General features: G+C 44.1%; 1 protein-coding gene across 1 annotated transcript in view; it reads right to left on the minus strand.

The window, feature by feature from the left end:
- The window catches only part of LOC109483513, a 51,449-nt gene that overhangs the window by 28,847 nt on the left and 9,405 nt on the right, over nucleotides 1-13,197 (minus strand). Inside the window, exons 17-36 of the mRNA XM_019786544.1 lie at nucleotides 12,891-13,022; nucleotides 12,131-12,313; nucleotides 11,577-11,733; nucleotides 11,137-11,303; nucleotides 10,666-10,810; nucleotides 10,109-10,318; nucleotides 8,576-8,700; nucleotides 6,969-7,126; nucleotides 6,371-6,581; nucleotides 5,874-6,095; nucleotides 5,242-5,391; nucleotides 4,755-4,902; nucleotides 4,146-4,321; nucleotides 3,656-3,779; nucleotides 3,013-3,184; nucleotides 2,254-2,348; nucleotides 1,773-1,943; nucleotides 1,214-1,394; nucleotides 600-766; nucleotides 33-206 (exon numbers count right to left, since the gene is read on the minus strand). Of these exons, the coding sequence (XP_019642103.1) occupies nucleotides 33-206; nucleotides 600-766; nucleotides 1,214-1,394; nucleotides 1,773-1,943; nucleotides 2,254-2,348; nucleotides 3,013-3,184; nucleotides 3,656-3,779; nucleotides 4,146-4,321; nucleotides 4,755-4,902; nucleotides 5,242-5,391; nucleotides 5,874-6,095; nucleotides 6,371-6,581; nucleotides 6,969-7,126; nucleotides 8,576-8,700; nucleotides 10,109-10,318; nucleotides 10,666-10,810; nucleotides 11,137-11,303; nucleotides 11,577-11,733; nucleotides 12,131-12,313; nucleotides 12,891-13,022 (3,268 nt within the window). The remainder of the gene's footprint in view (nucleotides 1-32; nucleotides 207-599; nucleotides 767-1,213; nucleotides 1,395-1,772; nucleotides 1,944-2,253; nucleotides 2,349-3,012; nucleotides 3,185-3,655; nucleotides 3,780-4,145; nucleotides 4,322-4,754; nucleotides 4,903-5,241; nucleotides 5,392-5,873; nucleotides 6,096-6,370; nucleotides 6,582-6,968; nucleotides 7,127-8,575; nucleotides 8,701-10,108; nucleotides 10,319-10,665; nucleotides 10,811-11,136; nucleotides 11,304-11,576; nucleotides 11,734-12,130; nucleotides 12,314-12,890; nucleotides 13,023-13,197) is intronic.

Below are 13,197 nucleotides of genomic sequence, written 5' to 3' on the forward strand. Positions count from 1 at the left end.
TATCATTTTTTTTAGTCTGAACAAAAAGTTACCAATTCCGCTCTCCTCATCATGGAAGTCCTTCCAGCTGGTGCAGACCCGGGTGCCGTCCGCCTGGTAGTCCCGGTCCCTGTTGTAGGTCTCACCGTCGTGCACGGTACCCGGGATGGGTGGAGTCGTGTCCACGATCAGCGGTCTACTGTAATGGCCTGATGCTCTCAGGTCCACTATACAGACAAGGTAGATAAGGTTGACAAATAACAGTTAAAAACTGGTAGCACATAACTCTCGGGGCAAGGCTGTCTCGTCCTGGACAGAAACGGCAAAAAGCGATGTCAAAGGACAAAACATCTCTATGGTCTTCTATTCGTAGCATTCTTAACAATATTTCTGAAAGTCCTTTGTCTAAGCTCCTAGTCATCTACCTAGTAAGTTCTTACTCTTTTGCCCAAGCTCATATCCTCTGTCTGAGTTCTTACTCCTTTGCCCAAGCTCATAGACCTTTGCTTCAGTTTCTAGTACTCTGCCCAAGTCTCTAGCCCTTTGCCTACGTTCCTAGTCCTTGTCTTTATCAAGGGAAATAATGTGCCCTGACATCTAGGTATATAATTGAACTTTACCGTTGTTGATGGCCCTGACTTTGATCCACGTGGGGATGCCGTCCGGAATGCGGAAGTACATGGTCACGTGGGTCCGGTTGTCATGGCGATGCCAGTCCTTGATGAAAACGTCCCTGGGACTCTTCCCCAGCCCGATGTCAACCTCCCGGATGTTGGACAGAGGGTCGCTGAAATCACAGCCAGCATTGGAACCGTCTTAGACTTAATACAGAGTTTAACACTTTCAAAGAGCCAGACTCACTGAATTTATGACAGGCATTTAGGTCTCCTTAGAGGCCTCCAGAAACCTGATGCTTTGCCAATGGGATTATTCTATTGGTAGTCTGTGTAACACCAAACTGTCGTCCGTGGCTTTACTGGGTAACCGGCCGTAAAGCGATTTGATCAGGCTATTCTCTTGGTATGTCAAAATCTGTTGGAAACCTGAACTAGTAGCCACTGTGCATTAAGCTGGCCTGGTCATTGTGGCCACTTTTTGGTGGCCCTTTAGACTCCAGTCTAATGCAACCTCTTCTCCAGTCCCTTGACTAGTCAATACACTACAGACAGCACCATAGACAGGTATGGCTGTATTCAAATGTTGCGATGCATACACGTCATTTTCTGGTCCTTACCTGACGTTGTACTCCACGATGAGTTCGTAGGTGTTCTCGTCGTAACTGATCAGCTCGACCTCATTGACGAACGGAGGCGTGGTGTCGATGGTGTAGGGGACGCCGTGACACACTGTGGTCGCTAGGGGGCCTCCGAATTCTACCTTGTTCACGGCGCGTACGGACACGTGGTAGAAGCCATCTGTAGAAGTAAAGTCAATATATTAATGACTGAAGAAAGGAGTCCAGTTAACGTGGCCCCTTGCATGACTTTTCACATTGACTCTAGTACTGGAAAAGCTGCCTATGCTGACCACCCTTACAAGACTTTCCAGTTTTCTTGAGTGGTCGTCACTAGCACAGGCACGCTCGCCTGTATATGCTCTCTATATCCATAGAATAGGTGAGTCCTTACCTGGGAAGGGCCCTTTTACCTAGCTTTGTTCTAGCTCTATACCTTTCATTAAGTTATGGTAGTTTTCGACAAGTCTCGTACTCTTATCATATGATGATCATATGATTTTCTGATTTTTTAAAACCCAAATTATACTAAAGTGCTAAAGCTGATTCCAAATCATACCCTTCAGCTCCAGCGGGTAGGCTAGCCCCTGATGTGTCCACTCGTTCTCCCCGTACAGGTGCGAGTGTGGGTCCTTGTGCGGGTGGACGTCTTCCTGACAGTGGTCCGTCCCCACCGTCCACGTGTACCCGAAAATACCCGTCTCATTGTCGTGGAAACCGTCCCAATTGGCTGGAGAGTGAAATGGTGTTATAAATAAGATTCATTTGCAACATAACTGGCTTAAACATACAAGTAATGTAACTATATCGAAAATAAGGTCTCTATATATCTGCTAAGAAGTTCAAATCAGGTCGTAGATGTATTAGCAAATATCTGCAGGATCAAAACGTCAACTAATCTTTGGAAATATGAGTTGGTATACAGTGATACTCTGCAACTACTGGTCTATCACAGTGCAAGTTCATTTCCAAGGATAGCACAGGTAGGCTAAAGCTAGCTGATGTTGACTTAAATTCTTCTTCTCAGAACACTATCTTACCTGTGACGTAAGTGTTCGGCCGGAAGTAGCGCAGGTCTTCCAGAGGTTTGTTTCCGTTAAACACGGTCCTGGACCCCTCGCCGTCTATGATGGCTCTGTATGGATGAGATAAAGACTCAACACGTCACTTGGTGCTTACCATAACTTCTTCAGACAGCCAGGGTAACAATCATTACAAGGAGTTGTCTTATTCGTCTGGATATCAATCGCACAATTTATTTCAGTTTGACATTTCCGAAGGTATCACTGAGATCATTATGTATAGTTCAAGTTTATTAATAAAGTTCAAGTTCAAGTTTATTAATAAAATCAGCCTTGCAGCCTGTTCACAAGTCAACCAAGCTGAATTATAATATATCAGGATGACTATGCTATTGCTAGCCTGGGTGCCATCCTATTTGTATGCCGGCTATGCTATTGCATCGTAATAAAGGAAACACATATGATGGAAAATGGCAAAGCAATACACTGGGATTAAAGAGCAAGAAGTCTTGGGCACGTCCTAGAATGGAACAGAACAGACATCCGTATGTCGCCCTCAGATGGACTCCCCAACACAAGAGAGGCAGGCAACTAGGGACATGGAGAAGGACTGTGGAAGTGGAAATGAAAGCAGCCAAAAGACCTGGCATGAGATTGGCTGACCAGCCCAAGACCGGAGTGGCTGGAGGAAGCTTGTCAGCGCCTTATGGAACGATGGAGATTAAGTATTACTAAGTTAAGACCAAGAAACTGTATCCTGGAGGCAAGACGCCGTACCTGTGGTTGGGCAGAGGTGTCTGCTCCACACACCTGTCCTCCCACTCGTCAGGTAAGAACTCCTCACACACCTCTGCAGCCGTGACGTCATGACTGACGTTCGCCAGCGGACCGGGAGACGGCGGGACGAAGTCGGCTATCACGGCCATGGACGTCAGGGTGTTCGTGTAGCCTGGTTATAGTTTGAAGAAAAAAGTTTTAAATGGTCAAACCTGGGAGCAGACTGTTCTGCTTGAATCACTTACACGGTGAAGAACCCCTACTTTCTTGGTTAGTGTAACTAAGGTGTGACTCTCCTGAAACCCGGGACCTTCATAGCTTCCTGTGCAGGCCTCCGGGTGGGTGAGAGTTTTGATACTGCGTTTTGTAGAGTTTTTGACGCGTTCTTTTAATTGCCGGCCATCCTACAACCAGCCGCCGAGAGAAGGTTTCTACCCCGCCCAGACAACATTCATAAAAATCAAGTCTTAAGCGTCTCTACTTTTCGCACATGCAGTTGCAGGCTGTTCCAGATGTTGGCCATTTCTACAGTACAGACAGTTTCTAAGCGAAGTATTTGATAGAGGATTTGTTCACATTGCCTAGATAAACTTGAGGCCTTACTTGTTTATAAACGATCTAAGCAATTTGCTTCATGACTTACCCACGGTATTGTTGAGGAACAGGTTGTAGTAGTACAGGTTATCGTGGGCCAGACTCACGTCCTCGTGAACTACCTTCACGGCATGGCCGATACCCAGGCGCTCGAAGTTGTGGAAAACTCCGTCCTTTGGAAAACAGAACAATATATAGATTGCCTTAACCACTGCCTTCGGTAGGACGTTATAGGTTTTAGAAATGATACAGAAAACATACCAGGTGTTGTATGCTGGAGTCTATCAGCTTGATCTATAACTGGAACGCCTGAACACTAGCTTCGAAATCATAATGAGTATTAGAACTGTACTTCAATTGCAATTAGAAAGAATGTAATCCAACATCAGTTACCATGGTGAGAGACGTCAACAAATCAGGCCATTGACCAGGTCAGCGGTCAGTGTTTGGAGACGAAGAAGTGGAGGAAACGTAGCAAAAAAATGTTGTACTTACACGTTTAGTTTAGTTCTTATGACAAGAATATTAGCTAATGTTACCGTGTACATGACAACGCCATGCCCCTCTATCTCCTCCAGTAGTTCGCATCGTCCGTCGTCGCTGTAGTCGTAGTTGAAGCTGAGGCATTTTGTAGCGGGCAGAGCCAGGCAGTCCCGGGCACAGTTTTGTGCGTACGGGTAGTTAGCCACGTGGTGAGGTTTAGACAGCACTCTTCCTGCAAATGCACAGGATACAACGCTTACTTTGAAGGTTGGTGGTGGTAGCTAAGTCGTAAAGTAGACTCAAATACATATTTCATACATCTCAGGACAAACTTTTCTGAACACTCTAATAAATGGGCGATCAACCTTTATCAGCGCCTCAAAGATCTAACGGTCCACTAGATGGAGTATATTAGATAATATCAGTCAGCTGGTCCCTGGTGTAGTTTATCCAACATTTTGCCAATAGAGTAGGGTGCACACGCGAATGCAATGTGGCGCATCCCCTATATAGTGTCACTCTACTCTGATGCCTCCATGAATTTGATGGATGCTCAAAACAAAAGCTGATTTGTATTGGTTGAAATCATAGTGTGCAGTCCTTGGTCCAAAACGAAGGATTGTGATCATGAAGATAGGTTTACCGCAGTCAGGACAAAGACTCACCCAGACGCGGCGCTGCGAAGTACTCCAGGTTGCGGGTGTCGTGTGGATCATGTCCGATGCTGATGTCCACTTCGATTTTGCTGATACTGATGTCCTTCCAGGGGACGACCTGGTCCCCGTACACCTTCCGTCCGAACCCCACCGCTTCCTACGCAAAACGAAAACAGGCTTTGAAAAACCTAAACGAAAGTTAATCTGCATCCAACCTCTTAGAAATCATGGTGTACAGTTCTTGACCTTTGCTAAACACAGATCAGAGAAGGAGTGTGACGTAAGGGCCTATTAACCATATCTGAAGTCTGACGGCGGACGATATCGACTTCTGGGCACCTTTGACCCCTGACGTCACGCAATCCTGACGTCACGCACCACACATGTACAGTGAACCTTAGTATTTTCGTGGTTGCTTGTATGATTAATTTCGTGTAGGGCTTGGTGTTACTTTATAATGCAAAGCAACCAGTTTCAACCACAGGTTAGTTCTTGCCTTTTGGTTCACTAGAGCTGCATCGTCCAAGGCGACAGCTGACGCGCGAAGGATGCCGGGATGGCTGGTGGAGAGGAAGTCGGGAGTGACCCTGCCCCCTGGCAACGTGAGGTCATAGGTCGGCAGCTCACACGTGACCAGGGAGGTCAGCTGGGCCGAGTTGGTGGCCGTCACGGTGAAGTAGAGAGGCACTCCTCCTCGCAGTACCTTGGAGACGAAACATTTGACAATTACTGACTATCAACCCAGGCAAAACAGTGTACAAGTCGTTTAAGTGCAATATTGCGACACATAAACTGCACTACACAATGTCAGTATGTACAAGGTCTTCAGGAGGCTTATTTGTGTTGCTAGCTGATCATTCATATAAAAGAGTAAGTTTTCAGACGTAGGAAATGTAGACTGGCCAAATTTTCCTTAGACGCTTCAGCCTTTGTCAGGAAAACTGACCCACTCAATTGTTAACATGTTTCAATTCCCTTAAAGAAGGCCGAAGGACAGGTTGAAAACCGGTGAGTGAGCATTTCTGGTATTGGACAAAAAGCGCAAGTCTTAAGAAATAACCAGTATCCAGAACCAAGTGGCTATATTTCTTACAATAGCATATTATATAAAAGAAAAACAAAGAATACCTGTGGCACTATGGTTGTAAAGCCTCCCAGTGGTTGGTTCAACACCTGGTCGCTGCCTCCCCTGGTGACGCCGACGGAGTAGGTGAGATCCACCTCGCTCCTGTCGTCATCCACGGCCAGTTCCAACAGGAAGGCCGGCTCCGTGTAGTCACGACCGTACTGCTGACGCACGATGCAGTTTGTGGTCCGGGCAGCACGTTCCTCCACGGGGCTATCAAACGGCTGCACAAATGTATTACGTCGATAATGGTTAAACAGTTACTAACATAACATAACATAACATAACATAACATTACATAACATAACATAACATAACATAACATAACATAAGCAATCTAGTATAGAAATTCTCTTAGGAGTCAGACGTTTCATGTAGCGATACCAAACATAACTTTCAGTCAAAGGCACTAATAATATCTGTACTAAGCTGAGACTGGCATTGCATGGATAAAAAAAGTACCTATTTGCTAAGTAATAATTTTTGATAAAGCACGTACATTTGCATAAACCTGGAAGTTAGGAGGCGACTTGTCCGGTTCGTCCGAGTTGATGGCGAATATGGTGGCATGGATGGTCGGCATGGAGTACTGCCAGATCAGTTTGTTGATCAGGGTCTTTCTGATGGTTTTGACTATCAGGGGTATCGTCAGCTCCAGGATACCACGGAGCTCCAGACGCAGGGGAACCAAGTTCATGTCCATTCGGATCCTGGAAAATAGCATTGCCAAAATTAGATTGCTGTTGGTCTCTGTCTATATCACAGTGACTTCCAGCTTCTCAGTTTTGAACGGATATGGCGACATGTTGTGGTATTGCCAAACCTATAATTAGACAAATCAACACGTATATATAAGGCAGGTCAAGTTTTGGATCCCACTTCTGACACCAGTTTGTGCTTCTTGTTCGATGAAGCGGTCCTCAGATGTCGACCCGGAACAGAATAAAGAGAGCGTAAATAACTAGGGTTAAATAGTACAGAACGCAGGTAGAGAGTGTGGGTAACTAGGTAAATAGTACTGAATTTATACTTGTATACGCAAAAACCATCCAGAACCATGGAGCTAGATAGGCTCGCAACATCAGCCACCCCCTTACCCCACATCCAATGGGAACTTGTTGAACCGTAGCTCCGCCGTGCAGGGGAATGACGTGGTCATGATGTAGCCCCTGATTTGGAGCCTCCCCTCGAAGAGACCGAGCGAAATGCCGAGACCGCCCCAGACCTGGGCGCCTATAGTGGGCGTCACTTTTACCTGTAAGAAGTATTAATGTGGGCATTGTCCAACAGTTCAAAGTTGCTACGAAAACTGCTTGTATCTATCAGTACCCGCATGCCAATTAGTTGTCAAAGCACTTACACCCCTTGCTCCTCTCTGTAAGGCACCTCCAAGTAGCCCTGTTCCTAGCCGTATCTTATGCTGCTTGTTTGATCTTCACAACGCTTAAGTTGCATCAGTACGCATAATAAAAGAACTATCTTGTGTTGTAGTCCAGCGAACATCTTACATATAGCTAGGTATATCAGGTTATGCACTTAAAGTACCTTAGATAAACGATACTGAATTTGGTGTTAAACGATTTTATCGTAGGGATTAACTCACAGCAGCTTTCATTGAAAGCAGTTTCACGTCTGTGGAAAATGTCAGGCCAAAGCTCCCTCCAGCTCCAAAACCTGTAATCCAGACCAAGTTTATAATTAGTAATGACATAGTTGACTCCGAGAGTCATAAAATTAAGTCTTTCTAAATACAAAGCCAGAAATGCCAAAGAGTTTCTACTCTAAGGTTTTCTGATTAGTGATGTGACGGCTATATAGTAGCGCTAGGATATTAGGATTTTCTTTTTCACAAGAAGCAATGCCTCTTACCTTCCTTACGTTATACTACGCATGTAGTACTGTAAACTAACATAAATGGTATCTGTATCTGTATAGCTATAGCCGATATAACCGCCCTTGAGTGTAAAACACTAGCTTGGAGTGGCTGTTAAAGTTGGCTGCTAAAGCCATCTAAAATTGATAAAGTGTCCCTAGACCCTACGGTGTTTGGTGTCAGCATGTTCCACTTAAAAAGGATACTTACGGAAAACCATGGGAATCGGTCCAAGCATGAAGTTGACTTGGTACTCGAAGAAGTTCACGTCCATCGGCCCGAAAGGAATTTTGAACGACAGAAACTTGTCCAGAGCTGTGAACTGGTCCTTGAAGACTTTGTGCAGAGTTTTGTCAATCGAGTCTATGGCCTGAGTGGAACAAAGCATACAGAAAACATGTTGGGATTGTTTGGATACAACAAAGAAAGATGCTTGTAAATTTTTTAATACATAACGTCAATGGCATCCTGTTAGTTGGGAGAAGCACGTCGGCACGCACTGTACGTGTATCTATGGGAAACTTGCAACGTAATTGTGCATATGGCACTCCAAAAGAACGTCTCATTTAAGGTCGTATTCGCGTACATGATATTAAGGATGGGTGCCCGTTTAAATGTTGTGTGGGAGAAAAGACATCGTCTGTCTGCATCGGACAAAATTCCAAAACGGAAACCGTGAAAACTCAAGGTTTCGCGCAGGCGTAGCGCGTTCTTCCGATGTGCTGTTGGGTTGGCGTAAAAAAAAGATACCAATGCAAAAAAGTTTAAAAGTAAAAAATACGCCAAATATAAGCCAAAGCACAAACAGCTGCTTGGAGAGTAGCTACATACCATGTCGCGATAAAGTTTCCGCAGTTCTTTTATGACCTTCGTGACGTCATCAGTAGTCAGACTGACTTCATCAATCAGCTTCTCAATTTCGCCTAGTGAGAACTTCTTCTCCAAATCCGCAACGCCTGGTGTAAGAGACAAAAAATACAATTTGAAGATTTATAAGATTGAAATAACATTATTAGGAATATTTAATGTGACCCCAATTTACCAGCTTTGTATTGGTTGTACATTTGTTATTTCACGTAGTAGTGTATCTTTGTTTATTTTGTGCGTTAATTTCTTTCCTTTCCAATGATCGAAGTCAGTAAGCAGGATTAGTAATGATGTTGGTGGCATGGCGGCATTAATATAAGTTGAAAAAAAAACTTGAGTGTGCCGTCACCAGGTCTTGTTATTAGATGTTGGAATGTAAAAAAAATGAATGAACACAACGGAACATACGTATTACTATATACGTATCTTGATTCTGAAACATTAACTGATTAATTAATAGGCGTACTATCACGCAAACGTGAAGATACAATTGCCTTTTCCTTTCTAAAATGTAGTTGATCACAACGTTTCGTAACGTTATAACTGCATAACATTTGATTTCCGTAACGTAGAGCTACTGGAATGAAAAAAATGCCTACTTCTCTTCCTTCTAGACGGTGCCAGCGCTGTTTTCTGGCAGGTACCCAGCTGAAGTCTGGTCCTACTGAAGACACTCTGGTAGGGGAGGCACAGGTCGTCACGTACCGAGCACAGCGTCACTTGGAAGGTGAGCTGAAAGATAATTTGGTTAATTTTTGAATGAATGAATGAACGAGTGAGCGAGTGAGCAAACGAACCATTGAATGAGTGAGTGAGTGAGTGAGTGAGTGAGTGAGTGAAAAAAGAAAAAGGAAAAATAAATCGTAATCCACTATCTGTATCTGTATAGTCGGTACACAACCGCCCTTGGTCGTAACACACCAGGTTAGTGGGCACGCGGCGCGACGGCAGCTAGCTTTATCACACCGAACGACATTATCAGCATTGATCTATTAAAAACGATTAAATTTTCTTACCTCCACTCCACCTGGAATCGCGGACATTTTGTACTTGAAGACCACTTGCGCGAGGTCGAGAATCTTCAGGTTTTCTTCTGTAGGTCCTGTATCTTCTGCCGCTGTTTTAACAGAAGTAATTTACAATTTAAAATTTAATAGAATAACACATTGAGCATAACTAGCTTGATTGATATGACATATACTTTAGGACGAAACATTTCTATCAATGTAATTTGTTTAAAGCAGTTAAGCAGGGTTATCTGTAGCGGTATAGTCGGTATGACCGCCCTCGGCGTAACACATGAGCTTCGCAGGCACGCGGCGCGGCGGCAGCTAGCTATATTACACCGGACGACCTGTTACGCACTTACTTTGCACATTTAACTGCATGAGTTGTTTAAAGCTTTCTAGTGATGATGCCGCAACTGTGCTTTGTGGCAACGAGTTCCACGAGTTTTTGAAGACCTCAAGTCGAGTTGGATAGAGAATAAAAACGTACCAAATCTGGGGCCGCTGATGTCGAAAGTCTTCTTCCATGACCCCAATCCGAGCGTCAGCTGCTTACTACAAGGGTAAATCATTGCGAAAGCGCTGACGGTCTGTCTGGTGAAGGCAAGGTTCAGCTCCACACAGCACGTCACGCCTAGACAGTTGTCCTCGAAGAAACAGTGCATGTTCTTGGGTAGATACTCTCTTAAGTTGGGACATCCTGAGGTACAAAAAGGAGACCTCTTTAAAACCCCAATCAACAAGCCCATACTTAGACCTGCCAATACCTCAGACGGCATTGTTGGTACGTATATCTCCTATATCAACTTTATACCAAGATAAAAATGGATGAAGACATCAATTGTAGCTTTGTGTCCTGACTGGCTAAGTACAGTTTGTCCTTATCGAGTACCTACAGGCAGTCACTGCATGCAAGACACGATATCACCGCAAGGATTGAGAAAAATTCATAACCATCATCGGTCGGCTGCAGCGCAGGTGATTGTAAGTTTCTTCCACCTAACTACAGCTACTTAAAAATAGTATTTAGTCAGTTGAAGTACATACGGTTTTCTGGTGTCCTGTAGTTCTTGAGCAGCGTGGCTCTGGAACCGGTGGCAGGGTTCCCTCCGTCGCGCAGAATTCTCCTCAGCGCAGAGTCATCGAGAGTATCTGGTACTTGGCAGGACGTCTTCTCTTGGTGAAGCGAGTCCTGATGTTAACGAGAGAAACATCAGCACAGATGTCCAGCTATCCTTCTGAGATTCATCTTTGTCAATGTTAGGCAAACCAGGCATGCTACCAGTGCAATGCATTATGTACTAATATTTACTACAACGAGTTTCAGACATGGCTTAGGTAATTATAACATCTTAGCCATTGGGATTATACTAAGAGGAATGGCAGTATGGCTTTGTCTTGCTTCAAACGGTCTACTCTTTATGACCATATTGCAACCACCCGGCCAACAGAAAGGGCTGTGTTTACATAGTATGCAATGCCACATCCTCGTAATTGCTTTCTGATAACGCTACTAACCAGAAGCCCCTCCACTGTCTGTTCAAGCCTGGCCTTGGTATCCGTCAGTCCAGAAGACGTCATGAACTCGAACACTTTGGAGAGTTTCAGGTTCCGGAAGTCAAACTCAAAGTCGAGCAGCGAGACAGTCTCCTTCAAGTCGGGAAGCTCCAGGCTGCCGACAAAATCTAGGACGGAAAAAATGAACAAACCAATGTAGCTCTCTCTGAAACATGTATGTTATAAGTGGGATGCGTAGCTTGCATAACAAAATTGCAATTACACATGCACCTTTATACATTTATACAACAAATGTATTCGCATACATATGGCATGTCTCAACAACCTTAGACGAGTAGAACACATCATATGGCTTTAGAATATAAGTGGGATAACACTGTTAGACATTCAGTGAGAAATCTTGATGAAGTTTTTTTTTTTCCTTCTCGTGCTTTCCTTACCCTTTGCTTGACCGAACCATTGCCCAACGTCTCTTTTCTTTCTTTTGTTGACGTCTAGAAACTCCTTGTCGAGATCAGAAATGTCTGGTTCCACTCTTGCAGGAGATTTGTCCTCTTCTTTGGCTTTTCCAAACTTCCCTCTGGATACGACTTCGTTCTTGAAATAACATGAAGAGCAGGACATTTACAAGCGGAATGATGGCTTAATGTTGTTTGTTGCTTTTTCTGAGTTAATCCGGTCTGCTGGCTGATTTTCATTTAGGTCATGAGGGAAGAGGTGCAGTTACATGATTGAATGCCTATATACATGTGCTATTACGGACAACTGTAGGTCCAAAGAAAGCGCCTTTATTATGCCGGGATTGTAAGACATTCTAAATACTATTGATAACAATCCGTCCGTATTTTACTTCTTGGAGTATTGTTTTCACTTTCAAACAAGCAAGAAAATCAGGAACGACAAGCAGCCCGGCGGCAAAAATAGATAACCTTGTTTCTACAGGTCATTCATAAACTGTGGATATGAAAATGTGAAAGTAGTAGGTTGACTGTACCTTGAACACCAGGTTCCAGTCTCCGCATTCCTGATCCCAGCTCGGGACCACCATGTCTCTCTTCTCCATGAAGCGAGTCGGGTCCACCAGACCTCCGGACTCCGTGTTTCTGATGGCCAGGTGGATGTGGTTAGGCTGGCAGGCGGAGGAGGACACTGTGCCAATTAGGGTTCCCTTGAAGACCTGAGGTTATGAATACAAGAAGCTTTTTACATACATGGGTAAAGCTAAATTCAAGGCTGGGCAGTCTTCAAATATGGAGCGGCGTCATCAAGATGTCTTGGAGACCGTCACTATCGTTTTTCAACTTGTTTTTTTTTAGAAGTACAATATTGATACATCTGAGCATCATTGCTTTCGTCTAAAAAGAAAAATAATTACTAACCGTTATGTAAAAGCAGGTACTACTACTACTACGTTCCTACTCTAAAACGTTGAGGCTGCTAAAGTTATTCTTCCAGAAGTACATAATTTCTGTTAGTTCTCAATCCCCCCTTAATCCAGTTTCAGTCTTGATAAGGGTCCTTAGTGTACACTATATGGATGGTTTCCTCTCCTTTGGCTTCTGGAGACCAGAAGAGCACTTTACTAGCTGGTTCATCATGTCGAGTTACATGGCCAGCGAGGCATAGCACTCCTGTGGCCTAGCCTACGCCGCTTGACTTCAGTGGAGATGGGTGGAAGGTTGGCTGGTAGATCAGTCTAGAAAGGTTTATTCTTTTATTTGTGAATGATCAACATAACTGAAAGATCGCCTTACTCGTTTCAGTTCTTTCTCGGGATTGAGTTCCACGTTGTTGATGATGACTTCTAGTTTCTCCATCGAGTCCGTCGTTATTGTCACCTGGTTGTCGCCGGACCTTTTTATGATGCCTGAAAAGGGGGCGCTGATCTGTAAAAAAAATGGTAAAACCATGTGAATTAGCTTGAGAATAGAACTTTATGTACTAAAGACAACATCGTAGGAGTGTATCCTGAATTGTGTTGCAGTTTGCAGTATGTACAGGTGTCTTAAACATTTGACCAATATAGCATTAACAGTAAGAGGTGTTGAAATATTGTAGTAT

The sequence above is a fragment of the Branchiostoma belcheri genome, unplaced genomic scaffold, assembly GCF_001625305.1.
Source record: "Branchiostoma belcheri isolate BF01 breed outbred unplaced genomic scaffold, Haploidv18h27 scaffold65, whole genome shotgun sequence".
NCBI lineage: Eukaryota > Metazoa > Chordata > Leptocardii > Amphioxiformes > Branchiostomatidae > Branchiostoma > Branchiostoma belcheri.